This window comes from Lactuca serriola, chromosome 1 (assembly GCF_051521515.1).
Source record: "Lactuca serriola cultivar US96UC23 chromosome 1, Lser_US96UC23_V15, whole genome shotgun sequence".
Lineage (NCBI taxonomy): Eukaryota > Viridiplantae > Streptophyta > Magnoliopsida > Asterales > Asteraceae > Lactuca > Lactuca serriola.
This window is the reverse complement of record NC_136408.1, coordinates 64,440,578-64,461,916: the sequence shown is the minus strand read 5'-3', so window position 1 is coordinate 64,461,916 and position 21,339 is coordinate 64,440,578. Positions and strand designations below refer to the sequence as shown.

The following is a 21,339-nucleotide window of genomic DNA, read 5'->3' as shown; positions in this document are numbered from 1 at the left end:
ATCATAATCAAAGGAGGTGACTTGACCCACTATTCGCTCACTCTTCCGATGCTCCTCCTTTATAGCCTCCTGTTGAGCCTCCCGAATCTGCTCCAACAGGGGAGTCACCACATTCATCCTCATGCAAACATCCCTAGTCGGCGCCGCCTTGCGGCTAAGCGCATCGGCCACCACATTGGCCTTCCCTGGGTGGTAAAGGATCTCGCAATCATAATCCTTCACCACGTCCAACCACCGACGCTGCCTCATGTTCAGATTCGGCTGATCCATGAGGTACCTCAAACTCTTGTGGTCCATGTAAATGGTACAACGAACCCCGTAAAGGTAATGCCACCAAATCTTGAGGGCGAAGACCACCGCCCCCAACTCTAAATTGTGTGTCGGGTAGTTCGCCTCGTGAGGCTTCAGTTGCCTCGAGGCATAAGCAATGACATGCCCCCTCTGCATCAATATTGCACCTAAACCTGAGATCGACGCATCGCAATATACCACAAAATCCTCCACGCCCTCGGGCAGGGCTAAGATCGGCGCCTCGCACAATCTTTGCCTCAGAGTCTCGAACGCTGCCTACTGCTCAGGCCCCCACCGAAAGACCACGACTTTCCTAGTCAACCGTGTCAAGGGTACGGCTATCTTGGAGAAATCCTGAATGAACCTCCGATAGTAGCCTGCCAATCCTAGGAAACTCCGAATCTCGGATGGAGACTTCGGAACCTCCCACCTCATCACGGCCTCCACCTTGGCCGGGTCTACTGAAATCCCGTTTTGATTGACGAGGTGCCCAAGAAACTGCACCTCGCGCAACCAAAACTCACATTTAGAGAACTTGGCGTACAAGCTCTCCCTCCTCAGGGTCTCCAATACCTCTCTCAGATGCTCCTCATGCTCCTCCTGAGTCTTGGAATAAACCAAGATGTCATCAATGAAAACTATCACAGACCGATCCAACATCGGTCTGCACACGCGGTTCATGAGGTCCATGAACGCAGCAGGAGCGTTGGTGAGCCCATACGGCATCACCACGAACTCATAATGGCCATAACGCATTCAAAACGCGGTTTTCTGTATGTCCTCCTCTCTAACCCTCATCTGATGATAGCCTGAACGCAAATCGATCTTGGAGAACCAAGATGCTCCCTGCAACTGATCAAAGAGATCATCAATCCTCGGGAGTGGGTAACGGTTCTTCACCGTGACCTTATTCAGCTCCCGATAATCTATACACATCCGATGCGAACCATCCTTCTTCTTCACAAACAGGATCGGGGCTCCCCAGGTCGAACTGCTCGGACGAATAAATCCTTTGTTCAGCAGCTCCTGCAGCTGCGTAGACAACTCCTGCATCTCGGGAGGAGCCAACCGATACGGTGCCTTGGCTATCGGAGCCGCACCAGGAACTGGGTCGATCCTGAACTCTACCTGGCGCTCCGGAGGTATTCCAGGAAGCTCCTCCGGGAACACATCATCGTAGTCTCGTACCACTGGAATCTCGCTCACCGTCTCCTTACCCGTCTCCCGGGTATCCATAACATACGCGACATACCCTGCGCATCCCTGCTGAAGGTAGCGCCTAGCTCTCGCTACTGAACATACTATAGGTCCACGTTGTGGCCTCTCGCCGTGGATCACCAACTCTCCCCCGCTTGGGGTCCTGACCCGCACTAGCTGCTGTGCGCAATCTATCACCGCCCCATTAATTAGGGCTCAACCAATCCATGCCTATAATCACCCTGTTCCCCCGCAACGGTATGGGAACCAAATCCACCAAATAACGCTCTTCAAATAACCTATCCCTGAACACTGTTGATGCTCGTACTGATCGATCATCGACAATCTCTACCTCTAAAGGGCAATCCAACATGCCCGAGGACTCAGTAAACCTCTTGCTAAGCGCAAGGGAAACAAATGATCGGGTGGCACCCAAGTCGAACAACACCTGAACTGGAATACCGTTCACGTGAAACGATCCTAATGCATATACACAGAGCACAAATTAATAACATAACATCATAAAATAAAATAGAGAGAAAGAATCATACCCATCACCACATCGGGTGCGGCGCGTGCCTCTTCTGCTGTCAGCTGAAACGCCCGGCTCCTCACCACTGGAGCCTCTGCCTTGCCCTGCCGGCCATCCGTAATCTGCAGGGTAGCTGGATTTGGCGCCTTAACCGGCGCTGATGATGTCAAATGGGGGCAATTGGCCTTCTTGTGGCCCCTCTGGTTGCAATGAAAACACAGAAACTCTGATGTTTGAATCACAGGTGCAGGGGCGGTACAATCCCTGCTGAAATGCCCCGTCTTGCCGCACTTATAGTAGCCCGACGATCCCAATCTACATGCCCCCTCATGAGGCCTGCCGCATTTTCTGCAGCAGTTCAGTCCTGACTGGCCTTTCGGCCTACCATCCGATCCCTTGGGCTTCTTCCCCGAAGCCCCTCCTGTCTGTCCCTCCTCAGTCTTCCTCTTCCGGACGTGCTCCAGATCTATCTCTCTCTCTCCCTCGCCCTGGCAATCATAGAGTCTAAGGTAGGGCAAGCTGAAAAACTGACATGCTCTCGAATATCAGCTCGGAGCATGTCATGGTAGCAGGTCCTCCTCATGTCCTCATCACCCGCATACTGGGGCACTAATAATGCCCTCTCCCGGAACTTGGCGGTGATCTCCGCCACAGTCTCCGTCGTCTGTCTCATATCCAGGAACTCCCTGGCCAGCTGCTGAAGCTCGACAGCCGGCGCAAACTCTGTCCTGAACTTGGTCATAGCCTCGACAGCCGAGGCTCCCAACGAGTCACCGACGGACTCCCACCAATCCCTAGCTCGATCTCTCAAACATCCTATTGCAAATCTCACCTTCGACCCCTCAGGGCAGAAGCTAATCGTCTGTGCAGACTCAATGTCTGCAATCCATCGTCTGGCAGCTATGGGGTCCTTCGCCCCATGAAAATCCGGCGCACCACTGCCCCGAAAGTCCTTGAAGGACAGTGTGCGGGATCCTGACTGGCCAGATGCCATGTCACTCCTGAATGCCCGGAGGTGATCCTCCATCATCTCCAATATCCCTTCCTTGATCGACCCGAAGATAATGGGGGTCGACTCAAGGATGCCTCTGGTGATCTCTGACGCGATGAACTCGCGTAGCCCCTCATCTACTGGCTCGGAACCTGATCCCGAACCCGATCCCTCTCCTGTACTGCCAACTGCTGGCCTCGAACGTAGTACCACCATTCTGAAATACAAAAGAAATAACAACTGTTAGTGATACTGCTACCTCTGGAGGGATCACACCTACTACAAGTTCCCTGGTCTTATCTTGGCATTCCTCGATTCGGGTACGGATCCTCTGCTTTCAGTAGTACGGGCCCATACTACCTTCCACATCTATCTGTACCTTCTCCAAGGACTGCCGTGACTCCACCAGGTCCCTTTCACTACCGCTGATCTCTGCTACTCTTATCCTAGGCTTACCCTAGGAAACCTCTAACTCCACCCAAACCAGTCCTCAACTGCTGAAGGCCTCTTGGTGATGCCAATTAGCTACCACCTAAATACAATCACATGTGACGAGGCTCGGATAATCCGTCGAGTGAGGGACTCATCCTTACCACGGTTAGGACTCAAACAAGAGCTACGCAATAGGGGCAAATCCAACACTCTGAGATTATTCAACCCTGGTCACATGTGACTTTAACGTATTCACCTAACAGCTAACTCCCATCACTTCAAAGCCCACATAGCACAAAGCAACAACATTTGGACATAAAGGAAACAATTTCAAGCAGCTTTATCCTTGTAGAGAAAAACTGGACTAGCATACAATGATAAACTCGTACTATCAGGAATAACCTAAACAGGCAACCCTACTGTTGTCTACTCAATTCTAGCATGCAACTTTTCATATACTGAAGCACAGAAAGCAGGCACATAAGGCATCACAACTAGATCCTTAGTCCTATTCTAGCATGTTGTTCTACAGAAACTGATAAACATATATAAACTCGTATGGGTACATTGGGGAATACTTACTTGAGCTCGACCGGTCGCGCACATCACACACTTTGTTCTTTCTTAAAACCCTTTTACTTAGCCCTTTTAGAAAACATTTTCTCTTTCCAAAATCTTTTAATCCCTCGATTTGAGTTCAAACACCCCCGAAGGTGTGTCCGAATCCCTCAAACCAGGGCTCTGATACCAACTTGTAACACCCCAAAATACGAGCCAAAAATTTCATTTTTGAAAACATATATTTAGCAAAACATTCGAATAAAACGTTTACTGGTCATAACATTTTATAAAGATATCGCATGTCTAGAAAAACATTTCAATAACATGAAAATGTCAGGGCACAAATCCCCAGGAAGGTCTCATGATGCGGAATACGACACATGTGTGTGATGGGCTGCTACCGCGCCAGCTCCTTCCCCTTCGAAGAAGAGGTACCTGAACCCAAAACTAAAAACTGTAAGCACAAAGCTTAGTGAGTTCCCCCATCGTACCGCATATCATACAATCACATATCATACATATTGTCGGGCATTTCTGGGGTGCCCGACCTACCCGGTACGACCATTCTGGGGTTCCAACCTACCCGTGTCAAGCCATTCTGGGGTGTTGACTACCCATGTCACGCCGTTCTGGGGTGTTGACTACCCTTCGGTCCTGAAGACCGAACCTCGAGGACTATTTCACCCCCTACCGCTACTATCACATATATATTAACATAACATATTATCAGACATATCTGGGGTGCCTGAACTATCCTTCGGTCCTAACGACCGAACTCGGGGACTAGTCCCCTCCTACTACCTCTATCACATATAACGTAAAAAGCCAGCATGCAAACATATCATCATATACTGTCAGACGTATCTGGGGAGTCTAACTACCCTTCGGTCCTAACAACCGAACTCTATTACTATCACATGTAACATATCATGCTAGCATATAACATATCAGGTAGTAGCAAACCTGGATGATATCACAAAGACAATCATCTATCATACATTTCCTACTGGTGGGCCGGCATTGTGGCCTTAGACCCACCGCTACTGGAAGGTAACTCACCTCGAAGTAGCTGATGATCTGTGTGGGAAAGGTCTGTCTGCTTCTGCTTCGGAAATCCTCTGACTTTAATTCCCACTAAACACTTAATCAATTACTGTTAACCGCCCTCAGGGTAAATTGTCCATTTACCCTTAACAAGTCATGAGTCAAGTCACAGTCAACTGCCAGTTGACTAGACTCGCCGAGTTGGCTAGCCAACTCGCCGAGTCCCTTTCCTTTAGTCTGACCATAAGTCCGTCTCTACTCGTCGAGTTAAGCGTAGACTCGACGAGTCTTCCTTCTATACCCAAGGCCAATAGTCCTTCATCCTACTCGCCGAGTTGTATAAACAACTCGCCGAGTTCATCTTCATCCGAAGAACACTCTAAGCTGTGACTCGCCGAGTTGTATGAACAACTTGCCGAGTTGTTCTTGAGACAAGGAGATTGTCGTGAACTCGCCAAGTCGTTGCAATGACTCGCTGAGTGACTTCATGAGTGAGTCTGGCTTCCAACCCACTGAGTCATTCCCTATGACTCACCACTCCAACTCGCAACACAAAAAAGGGAACAACCCGGGGACTCGCGACCCGACTCGCCGAGTCAGATGAACGACTCGCCGAGTCTGCCTCATGCAAAAACTATACACGCGATTTTGCTTGAATCCAGTCCATGCCATTAGTAGATCTGGGTTCCTAGGGCCTGGTTTACACGTAAAGTTTCCAAATTTACGTGTAGATAATCACCAATGAAGGTTTTAGGGCTCAATGTGCACCAAAAGGGGTAGATCTAGGACTTTCATGCAATATGACTCCATAAAGGCAGTAGATCCAAGCTCCAGGGACTAAATCATGCCTAAATCTAAAGGCTAACAACTTATTACAACCCACCAAGCACAAACAAGCTTGAAGAATGGCTCAAAAAGGACTTTCATAAAGCTATTAGGGACTACAAGCTTGAAAACAGAGGGGAAACGAGCTATACCTCAAGGAAAACGTTGAGATGTCACAAAAATGCTTGGCCTCCTTCTCCTCTTCTTGATCTACTCCTCTTTCTCCTAAAAAAAGCTTCAAGAACACACCCAAAACACTTCAATCTCACAAGGAAAAGGGCAAAGATGATGTTGGGAGCTCTGAGGGTGAATGGGGGCGAGGTTGGGGCGGAAATGAGTGTTTAAATAGGGTGCAAACCCTTGAAATTTAGGGTTTCAACAGACAGCGGTGACTCGCCGAGTCCAGAATATGGACTCGCCGAGTCCCCAACTTAAACGTGCCCCCGGACCGCGTCCCTACTCGGCGAGTCGGACCTACAACTCGCCGAGTCCAAGGCTAAAATGACAATTACTAGGATAAATTTTACGTACCAGGAACCAGGTGCTACATCTAAAATCACCTAATTAGGTTTTGAGCTCACCATCTTGAAATTCATGAATTCCGCCATAGATTTTTAGAATAAGCTTGAAATTGTGATTAAAACACTTAATATTACTCTATAATAACATTTCAAGACATTCATCACAAGTTCTATCAAAACTCCTTCCAAGTTCACCATCGAAGAACACATGAGCTTGAGAAGGATAAGGAGTATACCTTGATTCCACTTGTTGAAGATAAGTGGATTGATCCCTTTCAAAACCCTTTAAAGGAATCTTTAACCATGGATTCTCTTCCAGATGTCACCTTTCTCTTCTTCCAAATCGGTGGAGTGTGATTAAGTGTTAAAAGACAGACCCTTACCTCATTTCTTGTTATTTGAATTGCATGTTACATGTCGCCTACATGACTTGTATGTGTCACGTCCGTCATTAAATGTGCACACGTTGCGTTTAACTTGTTACCAACTAGGCAACCCACTTTGGTACGCATCGTGTAAGCATAATATATTACCTACTCCAACAATAGCAATATACTTCACCGTGTTATGTGAAATTAGTCTTACAAGCCATTTACTACCTACCTTACGTGTCATGTTCATACATAGGCTATTCCAACATCTTACTTTCATTGTCTCACGTATTACCTACTCATACGTGACATGTTCTCAGTATACGTTGCCGAAATCAAAAATGGCAATGTACATCACCATTCTACGTCAAAATTGGCTCCACATGTCGCATACGGGGCCGACCGCAAGATTTGGAAGACCCTGTGCAATTTAATAAAAATTAGGCCCTAAATAGACTTCAATATCTTCTAATTGGAAAACCTCCTTTCTACAAATACAAAAATAATAGGAATAGTCAACATTACTCTATATGTAATAAATGTAAAAACAATCAACACATATAACTCTTCTCACTTTCTATCCTCAAATTAGGGATGAGCAGTTTGTCCCAAATCCCGATCCCGTACTGGTACCGTACCGGAAACGGTACCGAACCATACCGAATTTAAAAATATGGGACAATACTCGATACTCCAAATATATGAAATTCGGGATTCAGTACCATCGGTATCGGTACTAGTACCGAAAACCTGTACCATTCCCGGTACCGGTGATGTTAATTTGGTTCGGTACTCGGGATTGACTTTCAATAAAATTCGGTTTTCGGGAAATCGGGAACAGTACGTGTCGGTACCGGTTCCGTCTCATGCTCATCCCTACCTCAAATACAAAACTAATAGGAACAATCAACATTACTCTATATAAAATAGATGTAAAAACTCTAATTTGCTTCTAAATAAAAATCAAAAATCAAAAAGATACCTTTTAGTTTTTGACAATTCAAAAAAATTTGAAAGTCAAAAACTTCTAAACCTCAAAGCTGGATGAAAAGTCAATAGATTGTTGCTTCAACATTTCTGAATTCAAGAAAATATAAATCAAAAAGAATGAAAAAAAAAACGGATTTACTTCTAAATAATATCATGAATATATCATATGTATAATACCTTTTAATTTTCGCCAATTCAAGATAATCTGGATTGGAAGTCGACAAATTTGTGCTTCAATGCTTCAGAATTCGAGAAGATACAAACCAAAAAGAATGAAAAAAACGGATTACTTCTAAACAACATCAGAAATATATCATATAGATTAAAAAAAATGAATAATACCTTCTGATTTTCGTCCCTATACCCCATCCCGGCATCTGATTTTCGAAACCTCACTTCTAATTTCAATTTTCTTCAGAATTTTGAAGCCTCAGTCACTGTTTTATGATCTAATGATTTTTAAGATTCATGAAGTAAGAAGTAAGAAGAAAGAAGTATGAATTGAACCTTCTGATTGGGTGATTACCTTATGATTTTGGAGAATTATGATTTGTTTCCCATGCCAAAATCATAATAAATATCAGCAAGAACCGAAGTGATGATTACTTTTCCCAAGGAATTTTTGATTCCCGCTCATTTGATTTTTGTTTCCCGTTGTACGCCGTTTACTTTCTCCCCATCATATGTTCTTTAACCTAATGAACAAAACCTAATACAAAATCTGAATAATATTTTGAGCCCTAGATTCCAAGGGGGCCTATTCATAAGCACGTCTTGAACACTCCTTAGGCCGGCCCTATTCACATACATCCATTAGTTTGCATCGTATAACCTGCATTTCAATTGATTTCCATTCTTGTTTCAAACTCCAAGTTTTCACTATTTTCTTCTATCTTCGCAATTTTCATTATCATATCTTCTTTGTTCTTACTTCCAAATTCATGTACTTTAAAGACACACGAAGATGGAAATGTGCTTAACAATTTCATTAAGACACTTTTGACTATACATTTATGGGTCTTAATCTATTAAGTAATGAAGTTGGCATTTAAATATAAAATTTCTCATTTTACCTTTTACTCTAAATATAAAATTTCATTATTAAATTCACTTAATTCCATATTGCATTTTGTCACAAAACTATTATAAGATTTCAAAATTCATAACATTCATAAATTTACATTCCTACCGTCCGTTAGGAGAAGTCTAGACAGACAGTAGACGAAGCAAAGGCGGAAACAAAGGAAGATGGATAGAGAATGGGGTTCGAAGCCTGGGAGCGGTGGCGCCGCCTCAGCCCAAAACGAAGCCATCGACCGCCGTGAGAGGCTGCGGAGGCTCGCCCTTGAGACCATCGATCTTGCCAAAGATCCATATTTCATGCGCAATCACCTTGGAAGGTAAACCCTAATCTCTCTTGAAACATGGCGACATTTGTGATCAACTGATAATGACGAACGAAGCTAATTTGTACTTGTGTCTTTAAATTCAATCCTTCGTAGTTACGAGTGCAAGCTATGCTTAACACTGCATAACAATGAGGGGAATTACTTGGCGCACACACAGGGGAAAAGGCATCAGACCAATTTGGCGAAGAGAGCTGCTCGCGAGGCGAAAGATGCTCCTGCACAGCCTCAGCCTCATAAGCGTGCAGTTAATCTCCGAAAGACAGGTGATGAACAACACCATAGATGTTTTGAGCTCAATTCAACCTCACTTTTGCTAATTCCTTGAAGAGGAACATAGTTTTTTTCAGTCGAATAACTTTCCAGTTTTACACCTTCAATAATTTCCTTCACATTTCTTGTGATTCATGTTTTAAACTCGTTTTAATGGTTCTGTAGTTAAAATTGGACGCCCTGGTTACAGAGTGACAAAACAGTTTGATCCAGAAACAAAGCAAAGGTCTTTGCTCTTCCAGGTATGCCTTTTTTTCTTCTCTGTGCTTTATTAACAAAAAACATTACAGATTTAGATAATTGTGAAACTGTATCAAGAACTTAGATCATGGTATTCAACAAGAATGAACAGATGTGGCCATGTGGGAATGGGAATTTTGTTAAACACATATCAATTAGAAATATAGAGTTCCTGTCTTTAAATGATTTGAATTGTTTATCATCAATATCTATGGACTTTTTTAACACCTTTCAATGTAGTTATTTAATCTTTGGTGATTATAACAAGTTATATGCATTTTTCTTATTTCATTTTCTGCTAATGCAGATTGAATATCCTGAAATTGAAGATCTTACAAAACCAAGACATCGGTTTATGTCATCATTTGAGCAGGTATTCTGTGTTTTTATTATTCCTCAATTTCTTAAAATCATTTTTTTTAAATCTTGCATATAACATTACCATATATGTATATATATATGCAGAGAGTGCAATCTTTTGACAAGAATTATCAGTTTCTTTTATTTGCTGCTGAACCATATGAAATCATCGGATTTAAGGTATTTATATTCGATCTTTTTTTATTACTTTCAACTCTACTACTGCTGACATGGCATTTTCTGTTGTAGGTTCCCAGTACAGAAATTGACAAATCTACCCCTAAGTTCTTCTCTCATTGGGACCCAGATTCCAAAATGTTTACTGTAATATTTTTACCCTTGAATACAATTTATCAATCAATAGTGTTATGAGTTGTGACATTTTTTTTTATTGATTATTATTATTATTATACAGTTGCAGTTATATTTCAAAACAAAGCCACCGGAGACAAATAAGCCTCAATCAGGTGGAACAACGAATGGAACATCAGCTCCTGGAGTCCCACCACCTCGGCCTCTAGCTCCACCACCACAAGCTCCACCACCGCCACCGCCTTCATCGCAAGGATCTTTGCCACCACCGCCGCCTCCTCCAATGGGAAATGGACCACGGCCTATGCCGCCTGGTGGCAACCTCCCTGCACCACCTCCTCCATCTTATGGCGGTGGTGGTATGCAAAACTTCACACCTGGTGGTAGGCCGGGGATGCCGCCGCCACCACCACAAGGTTTTCAAGGGCATCCACCACCACCACCACCTCAATGAGCGGTCTGTGAAATGACTAATATGGTCATGATTTTGAGAATATTAGTAATCACATACTTTATGCATCCCACCATGGTTTTTGTTATTTGGTTGCTATATTGTATTTAGGAAACAAAAAAACAAAGGATTTTTTTTTTTGTTCGATCATATGCACTGGATTGTGTCCTGAGTAGTTGAAAAAGTTAAATTTGGTTATATTTCTCCTTAAAAGATCAAGAAATAAGAACTAGAATTAGATTTTATCAAACTATATAAAAGTGAAAAGGAATAATCAAATTTACACTGTATCAAAACAACACCCAGCATATTCAGATACTTTGTTAAACAACATGTGTGGTCCTTAAATCCAAACTAATAGATGCTAAGCATGTCATAACATGTGTAGAGTATATTAGGGAGTAAGGATTGTGATATTATGCAAAGGGTAGTTGGTTTGAAATGTTAATTTGTCTACTCTGTTTGTCAAAGTAGTTTGAATTTTGTCATTAAAGACTATAAATTTGGTCTATTTATAGAGAACTTGGTTCGAGTTTTATGACTTTATCATTATATATGGTCCTTCAAACAACTACACTATATCATTGGTCAAAAGCTATGACTGTATTTTTCAAAGTAACAATTAATAATCGAAAGATAAATTAATCATTACCAAACTTACATTAAAACCAAATTGTTTTACAAAATGTCATCACTAAAATGGGCCTACAGTACATTGAACATTAAACCAAAAATACTTTGTAATATATGTATAAAGAAAAAAAAAGGTCCAACTCATAAAAGGTAACAGTTCTCATTTTGTATACGTTTAGTATACGTTTAGTCCTCATTTTTTTGTGTGTGTAAATTAAACCCTCAAACTTATTGTTTTGGTTCACATTTAGTATTTATGACCGACTATTAAATGTTAAGTTTTCAGTTTGTAGACATTTAGTACTTTTTTTTTTAAATTACAAAATAAGTCATTGTTTTTGTATCTATTTAGTCTTTGTGATGAGTTTCTTCAGGTTTTGCTCACGTGACATCTTACACGTGACAATAATTAATGATGTGTTTTCATATGTGGCTCGTCTGAACACTGAAATCATGGGTTACTTGTCTTTGTTTAGTAACTATGATCGTACAATACCAACTAACTTTTAATACCGATGCAAATTTTATTCAATAACAATATCAACTACATTATATCAGGTGAGGAAAATACATAAATCATAATGATTTTAATTGTTGGAAATAGTGTCCATATTTATAACAGTTGGTTATACTACTACTACTAATAATAATAACAGAGTCCTTTTGTGTTACACGCAATGACATGAAACCTCCTCTTTAATAACTGCAAACTCATCTTCCAAATTTGGTGTCAACTTGTAAAGAATAAAAAAACTATTTGCAAAAAAAATGGTCAAAATCAACATACCATGGAATTAAGAAAAATTCTAAATAGTTTTTTATTTATAAACTATTAAATTTTAATATATTTTTCTTAGAAGTTTTAGATATTATAATCCACAACTATGTACTTTATTTTTGTTTTTTATAGGAGTGGTTAATATTCAAAGCTTAACGGTGCAAATCAATTGGTCTGAGCCATAAGGACCATCCATATAAGTTTTTTCAAATGTAAGGACCATCATATTCTAACAAAATTCCCATAAAAAATGTTTGTGGTCTTTTTTGTAAACAAGAAAAATGATTTTTGTAATTATGTCTGAATTAAATCTTTGATTAGGCTAAAAGCAACCATAATTGAAATGAGTGCCCTCCTTTTTGTACTGCTGTTGATATGTGACAGGTTCATTTTATTGCTGACATGGACATTCACGTGGTTAAATTTCTTTTTCGTTTGAATGTATTGCTGACATGGACATTCACGTGGTTAAATTAATTCAACTTTCATGCATTTTGGATGTAGTAAGGATTGATAATAATGAGCTAGGTATATATAAACAAGGACCATACATACAAAGATTATAGACAAAACTTCAAAAATGGTCCCTGTGGTTTCCGAAAATATCAAGTTTAGTCCCTAAGTTCAAAAAACCTCACAGATGGTCCCTGTGGTTTCAAAACTTTTAACAAATGGTCCTTTTCGCTAACTCCGTTAGCTTTTGGCCGTTAAGTAATGAGTATTTTTGTCATTTCACTACCCAGGGACCATTTATGAGGTTTATATTAATTTTTTTAAAATAAATAAATAAATAATAAAATTTAATATGGGTCCCACCTCCTTCTCTCTCTCTCTCTCTCTCACTCTCTCTCTCTCTCTCCTGTAAACATCGAGTAAACTAAACTCCATTTGAGAATCAGAAAGAGCTCCTGTAAACATTGAGTAAACTCAACTCTATTTGAGAATCAGAAAGAGATGTGAATACCCATTCAAGTGAGGAATGTCTTTTCTAGGTTTATGTGTGTGATTTAATGTGTGTATTTATATTTGATCTTTCTTGTATTATCGATCCAACGCTTCCACCCTCCTAAAATCAACTACACTGTTACCTCAACCATAGAGCTCAAAGAAACAAACCCCTAAGCGAACTTCAACCAAAGATCAGAAATCACCCCACTTCGCCTCTGCAAACCACACCTCGACGAACAAGAAACCAATCAATTCGTCTCTCTCACTCTCCGACGACCTTATCGTTTAAAACCCTAGCATTCATCGGAATGAAGACGACAGTTGATTACTAGTCGGTGGCGGTTGGAGAAGTACTTTTGTTCTTGAAATTGTGTGAAAGGGAAAGAGAGGTTCAGGCATCGGTTCTTATTTTGAAGGATAAGGTTGTTTATCTGCGATGATGTAAACATTAACAGGAGGCCTCCTGTTTATAGAGGGATGAGCAAATCGGAAGTCAAGGTCATCATTGTCGGCTTCAATGTCAGTTGCTCGAGAATTCATGACCTGAGCTTGAAGCTGTTGTCGGCGTCAATGTTAGTTGCTCGAGAAGTCATGACTTGAGCTTGAAGCTGAGACATGACCGGAAATGAAGAAGTAGTGATGGTGTTGGGGGTGTTGGTAGATTCGCTGCTCCATTTGTGTGGGTAAACCGGACTTGAGATCCGCCCATGGTCCATTTGAGAAGGAAAGTTGATTGCACCGATTTGAGTGTGTTTTTGGATATAATCATTGATTCAAACATATTTTGTTCTTCAACGCGCATACAGTTCTCTAAGAATGAATTGAATGATTTCGATTTTTGTTAAAGTGTGTGTTTTTTTTCATAACTATGTGTGTTCTTGAGTTTTGAAGAGCAGAGAGAGAGAGAGAAGGAGGTGGGACCCATATTAAATTTTATTATTTATTTATTTATTTTAAAAAAAATTAATATAAAACCTCATAAATGGTCCCTGGGTAGTGAAATGACAAAAATATCTCTTAACGGCCAAAAGCTAACGGAGTTAGCGAAAAGGACCATTTGTTAAAAGTTTTGAAACCATAGGGACCATCTGTGAGGTTTTTTAAACTTAGGACTAAACTTGATATTTTCAGAAACCATAGGGATCATTTTTGAAGTTTTGTCAAGATTATATTGCAATTGTAGTTGCTCCTATGTTTCTAATATCATTTATTCCCAAGGTTGGTTGAGGATTAAAGATTTCTTATCCAATTATGCACTATCACCACAAATCCTTTTTAGGTATGCACTAAAATAATTATAATTTTCTTGATTTTCACATTCTTACTTATGACGGTATAAAATATTTTAAAATATATGTATTGTAGGATCGTCTTTTAAAAAGATTATTGGGGAATCATCCGCATAACATAGTAGTGATAATAGATAACTTAGATATCGAGGTTGGATAGTGTATAAAACTTTAGATAGACCAACATTGTAATCTAATGCAAGTTTGATGACGTCGAGTAAATGTGAATATAAAAACAGATTATACGTTAGTATAGAAATCATTCTCTGATGCGATTAAAATGATTATTGGTATGTATATGAAACCACATCAAAAAATATCCCTATTTAATGGTGTTGTTACAAGAACCGCACCAAAAAAATGATTATAACAACACCAATTAAACTTGCAACCACCTCCATTAAACCTCCATAGACGATGCTCTTCAGGATCTCAAAAGATTTTGAACTTTGTTTTTGTGTTTGATCACCTCAGATTAATGCAGGAGAGGTGGCTATTGTTGGAATCCTAAGCCACGTAGGACCTTGGAGACCAAACAATCATAATATGGCAAGTTGGTCATGTTTCCTAATTCCAATCTAATAGCAAGTCGGTTATTAGATCCTATATAAACATTGTCTTATCCGTGTTAGGGTATGAGATAGTAATTGTAAACAATTGAGTTTTGAGCAAGTTTCTCATTAATCAAAGAGCTATTTTGATTAAAATGTTTGATGGGATGTCAAGTCCACCAAGCAAATTACACCATTTGATTGCTAAATAAACGTAATATAATGGTAAAAAGGGGTATCGATCCTCGGGGAAATGGTTGTATTCAATCACCAATGCAATTCAATAGAACTAGTGAAATTAAACTAACTAACTACAATTAAACTAAAATGGGGGGGGGGGGGGTTGATTACTTGAATAACTAAAAACCTTGCAATTAAGCAAGTTGATGAGATGCTCAAAGGTTGGGAATAATTGGTTAACTAAGGCAATTCAACACAATGAACATTTGTGTGTTTATCATTAGGATCTAATACAAAGTTTATCCTTCATCCCAAATTGGTTATAGCAATCATGAAGCATGATATGCTAAGATTCCTCATAGGTAGTATGGAGGTTGGGGAAGCCCACAACACACCTTCTTAATTAAGATCAAGGGTCAATTGAAGCAATTAATTCCAAGAAATCAATTAGCCTTAAGAATGAAGGAATCCCCAATTCCTAGAGGATGTCAAATGCTTACACATCCATAAAGGAGATATGATTCATAAGCTAGAGATGATTTCTACCATCATAAAGCCTTTGTTCTAGATAAATTCAATAATCCAATGCAAAATCAATGAAACAAATCAACCATTGCTCAATCAAATACTAAGCTCATGATCAAAGCATCAAATAAGCATAAGAATTGTAAACTAGAATCATAAACATGGAATAAATTGATAATCAACATAAATCCTTCAAAACCCACAAACATTCATTGGTTTTCAGCCAAAGTCAACCAAATAAGAGTATTAGCCACTCATGGCAACAAAGTAACAAGAACAATAATCTAATTGCATAAAGAAACTACCTAAGATTTGGAAAGATGAAAGGAAATGGTTTCTAGCTCCCAAAATCGCCTCTTGCAGGTCTTCAATGGTGGAAAATCGTGAATAAGCCTCTAGATCTGATCCCCAAAGATTATGGTGTGCCAAATGACCAAAATGCCCAAACTGGGTAGTTGCGCGGGTACCCGTGCAACGAAAATTCCACCCGCGCAAATGTTGCTGTAATGATATTGGTCCTTCATTCCACCACTTCACCCTTCCACTACCAAAGATTCCTTTGGTCCCCCCCCCCCTTGTCCATGTAATTTGAATCCACCAATCATCATTTAGCCACCAAATGGATGCTCCAAGCCCAAAATTAGAAATTTATGATCCATCTTCACAAGCCCAAATAATCCAAGCTAATAACTTTCAAAGCCCAATTCTTCTTCTTTGATTCCGCCAAGCCCAATAATGCCTCGGGAGCCCACTAAGCCCGTCTCCAATCAACCCACAACCGCAACAAGCACCGAAAAACCTATAAAATATCTCATGCAACATAACAAGCACCCAATATGATCCATAATAAAGAAAATAAAGAAAATACAATGCAATAATAATTAAAAAAATATAAAAATCTAAAATAAACTAATAAAATAAGGAAATAAAATAATCTATCACTGTTTTGCAATTTACTTTAGTTTCTTTAATTGGTATCAGAGCCAAGAAGAGAAGGCTTTGAGATCCATTTCTTAACCTGTTGAAGAAAGAGGTCGACATGGCAAGAGATGAAGGGACTTCAGGCGGTGCTCCGGGAGGGAGAAGGAGACTGGAGCAACTTCAGTGCAATGTCCTATGCTCACATCAACGAATTACACGGTGTGGTCAATGAGAATGAAAGTGGTATTAAAGATTCATAAGGCTTGGGAGATAACTGAACCTGGAACTACAAAAAATCAAGACAAAGATGATTTAGCAATAGGTTTAATTTATCAGTCGATACCTGAAGAACTCATAATCCAAATTGGTGAACAAGAATCTTCCAAGAGACTTTGGGAAGCAATCAAATCAAGACATACGGGGGCTAACCGTGTGAAGGAGGCACGATTGCAGACTTTAATGTATGATTTTGATCGATTGAAGATGACTGAGTCGGAGTCGATCGACTTTTCACGGGAAAACTATCAGGAATCGCATCCAAGGCGGCCGCACTCGGTGAATCGATCGATAAACCAAGGATGGTGAAGAAATTCTTGAAATCGCTACCCAAGGAAAAATTCATCCATATTGTCGCCTCATTAGAACAGGTGTTGGATTTGAAATCTGTTGGCTTTGAAGATGTAGTGGGATGACTCAAGGCGTACGAAGAAAGAATAAAAGAAGAAGAGGACGACGGAGGAGGTCAGGCGAGAGTGATGTTCATGAAATCAGCGTCGTCTGGCTATGGTGGATCATCGGGGCATCAGCAAGACGGAAAAAGAAAAGGGAACTGGAAAGGGAATGATGGGTCAAGTGGGTTTAACCAAGGAACCGGGTCGAATGGTGGGTCAAGTGGATCAGGTCCAAACAGGTTTAAACCAAAATAGGCCCAAGGTGGAAGGCCTAATAACACTCGATCCAATAATAACCAGTCCAACAGCAGACCCAATTCAAATTCAGATCCGAATCATAAATCGAAAAAGGACCAATCCAAAATTATTTGTTACCGGTGTGATAATCCGGGCCACTTTGCGTCTCAATGTCCGGACCGAATCAAAAAATTACAAGAAAGTAATTTTGCCGAATATGACGATACCGACGAGTCCGTATTTTTACATGAGACCGTGTTTTTGAATGAAGAGAAGGTGATACCCTCTCGATACGAATCACAAGACAACGATGTGTGGTATTTGGATAATGGGGCGAGTAATCACATGACGGGAAACCGGTCATTTTTCTCCAAGCTTGATGAAGGTATAACCGGGAGGGTTAAATTCGGAGATAATTCGTGTGTAAAAATCAAGGGAAAAGGTGCTATACTTTTCCAAGGCAAGAAGGGTAAACATAGGCTGATGACGGAGATTTATTACATACCAAATCTCAAGAACAACATTATAAGTCTCGGACAAGCAACCGAAGTCGGGTGTGATATCCGAATGAAAGATAACTATTTGACCATGCATGATGCCGATAATTGCTTATTAATGAAAGTACAAAGAACTCCAAACCGCCTTTATAAAATAACATTACAAATTGGAGTTCCTATTTGCCTTCATTCGAGACTAAGTGAAGATGTGTGGTGATGGCATGCAAGACTTGGGCACATCAATTTCGAGTCAATGAAAAAGATGTCCAAGAAGGGTTTAGTCAAAGGGTTACCTCAATTTGATCATGAGAATCAATTATGTGAATCGTGCTTGGTCGGCAAGCAAACAAGAAAGTCATTCCTGACTATGACGACATACAAAGCAAAACAACCATTAGAGCTAGTTCACGGTGATTTATGCGGTCCGATCATGCCGGCAACCAAGGGTCAAAATCGGTATATTTTTACACTTATCGATGATTTTTCATGATTTATCTTATGAAAGAAAAGAGTGAGGCGTTTACACACTTCAAAAAATTCAAAGCTTTGGTGGAGAATGAAATTGGAAAGCCTTTGAAAGTGTTTAGAAGTGATCGAGGAGGTGAGTTTACTTCTCTCGAGTTTAATTCTTTTTGTGAACAAAACGGAGTCAAACGCCACCTTACTGCCCCATACTCTCCACAACAAAACGGAATTGTGGAACGAATAAACCGAACACTAATAGACATGACATGAAGTATAATGAAGGCAATGCATGTTCCAAACTACTTATGCGGAGAAGCGGTAAATCACTCTACAAATCTAATTAATCGCGTTTACACAAGAGTCCTTGGTGATACAACTCCATACGAAAAGTTGTATTAAAGAAAACCGAATTTAGAAAATGTTCGTATATTTGGGTGTCTAGCACATGCAAAAGTTGAACCGGTTAATCTAAAGAAGTTGGATGCAAGATCAAGATCACTAGTGCATGTTGGTTCCGAACCGGGTACGAAAGCTTATCGGTTGTTTAACCCGGTAACACAAAAATTAATTGTGAGTCGAGATGTTATTTTTGATGAAACCAAAGGGTGAGATTGGGCTAAAGAAGCAGGAACCAACAATGAAGAACCGGGCTCATTCATAATACCATGGGACTATCCAAGAGACGATGTGAACAACAACCAAGGAAACGATGTAAACAATGATCCAATTGAACCAATTGAATCGGATCATGAGATTGGAGACGGAGCAGAAGTACAAGATAATGAACAACCAAGTCTGGTAAATAATAATGTTCAACAAGGAGCTGCAAATAAAAGACTCTCAAGAACAAAAGTACCTCCAAGACGATTTCAAGATTATGAGCTTGATCTTGATAATCTAGAATAGCTCCTTCTAACAACCAATGACGAGCCGATATCGGTTGAAGAAGCGAAGAAAGAACTAGAGTGGGTCAAGGCCATGGATGCGGAAATCAAGTCGATAAACAAAAATAATACTTGGACACTTGTGACCAAACCTATGGGGGTGAAGCCAATTGGACTCAAGTGGGTGTTCAAATTGAAGAAAAATGCAGATGGTACCATTATTAAATAAAGGCAAGGTTGGCTGCTAAAGGTTACGTGCAATAACCCAGTATTGATTTTCAAGAAGTATTTGCCCCAGTAGCTCGAATTGAAACCATTCGATTTCTTATAGCCTTAGCAGCTACTCATGGGTGGGAGCTTCACCACTTAGATGTTAAAATCACATTCTTACATGAAGAATTAAAAGAAACTGTTTACGTGTCACAACCGGAAGACTATATAAAGAAAGGCAACAAGCATAAAGTATATCGCCTTACAAAAGCACCATATGGTCTAAGACAAGCACCTCGAGCATGGAACACGAAGCTTGATGGGATTTTGAAAAGTATGAAATTTCAAAAGTGCATAAAAGAACCATCGGTGTACCAAAAAAGTGAAGGATCTAACTTGCTAATTTTAGCAATTTATGTTGATGATTTATTTGTCACAGGTACAAATTTGATCATGATCAAGAGGTTCAAATTAGAGATGTCCAAAAACTTTGAGATGTCGGATCTTGGAAGATTGACTTATTACCTTGGTATTGAAGTTAAGCAAGAAGAATCGGGGATTACTATAAACCAAGAAGCATATGCTTAACGCATTTTAAAAGAAGCCGGTTTACATGATTACAATCCGACCCATATACCAATGGAACCAGGAAATAAATTGTCAAAGGCCAAAGATGAACCCGAAATCGACCCGACACAATATCGAAAGGTGGTAGGATGTCTTAGATATCTCTTGCAAACAAGACCCGATATGACATATGCGGTTGGAGTTGTTAGCTGATACATGCAAAGTCCAAGAGAATCACATGGTGGTGCAATCAAACACATTCTAAGGTACTTACGAGGAACAACTGGATACAGAATCAAGTATGAGAGGATAGGACAAAGGCAACTTATTGGTTATAGTGATAGTAGTCACAATGTTGACCCGGATGACGGAAGAAGCACAACCGGTCACATTTTCTACTATGGGTCATCTCCAATTACATGGTGTTCGCAAAAGCAAGATACCGTTGCTTTATCATCTTGCGAGGCGGAGTTCATGGCAGCCACAACGACCACATGTAAAGCAATATGGCTTCAAGATTTTCTTGGAGAAATCATGAAGAAAGCGCAAGAGAAAGTGATTCTTAAAGTTGATAACAAATCGGTTATCGAACTAACAAAGAATCTCGTCTTTCATGGAAGAAGTAAACACATTCACACGAGGTTTCACTTCATTCGTAATTGTGTTTAAAAGGAACAAGTGGAGGTGGAGTATATTCCCGGTGAAGAACAAAGGGCAGATATTCTTACAAAACCTCTAGCTCGAACCAAGTTCAAGGAAATGCGGAGCTTGATCGGGGTTGAAGCATTCTCTAGAAGGACTTAGAGATTCGGGGGTGATTGTTGAAATCCTAAGTCACGTAGGACCTTGGAGACCAAGCAATCATAATATGGCAAGTTGGTCATGTTTCCTAATTCCAATCTAATAGCAAGTCGGTTATTAGATCCTATATAAACATTGTCTTAGCCGTGTTAGGGTATGAGATAGTAATTGTAAACAATTGAGTTTTGAGCAAGTTTCTCATTAATCAAAGAGCTATTTTGATTAAATTGTTTTGCAATATACTTTCTTTTCTTTAGCTATCTACTTGAATATGTTTCAAGTTTTATTGGTGTTTTATTTTTACCACTCAAATGAAAAAGGATGTACATTACTAATAGGCGCAGTGAATCTTTTCTCTTTGAATATGTTCCTACACTCAGATCCA

At 40.1% G+C, this 21,339-nt stretch overlaps 2 protein-coding genes across 2 annotated transcripts; both read left to right on the top strand.

Moving 5' to 3' along the window:
- The first annotated feature begins 8,935 nt into the window (after positions 1–8,935).
- LOC145089976 (hydroxyproline-rich glycoprotein family protein) lies at positions 8,936–10,995 on the top strand. Its single transcript, XM_079028344.1, has 7 exons — positions 8,936–9,155; positions 9,258–9,427; positions 9,600–9,676; positions 9,982–10,047; positions 10,140–10,214; positions 10,284–10,358; positions 10,450–10,995. Exons 1-7 carry the CDS (start codon positions 9,004–9,006, stop codon positions 10,798–10,800), a joined length of 966 nt encoding a protein of 321 aa, XP_078884470.1. The 5' UTR covers positions 8,936–9,003; the 3' UTR covers positions 10,801–10,995.
- A 9,374-nt stretch (positions 10,996–20,369) lies between these two features.
- LOC145056402 (secreted RxLR effector protein 161-like) lies at positions 20,370–20,957 on the top strand. Its single transcript, XM_079004197.1, has 2 exons — positions 20,370–20,735; positions 20,826–20,957. Exons 1-2 carry the CDS (start codon positions 20,370–20,372, stop codon positions 20,955–20,957), a joined length of 498 nt encoding a protein of 165 aa, XP_078860323.1.
- The last annotated feature ends 382 nt before the right edge of the window (positions 20,958–21,339 follow it).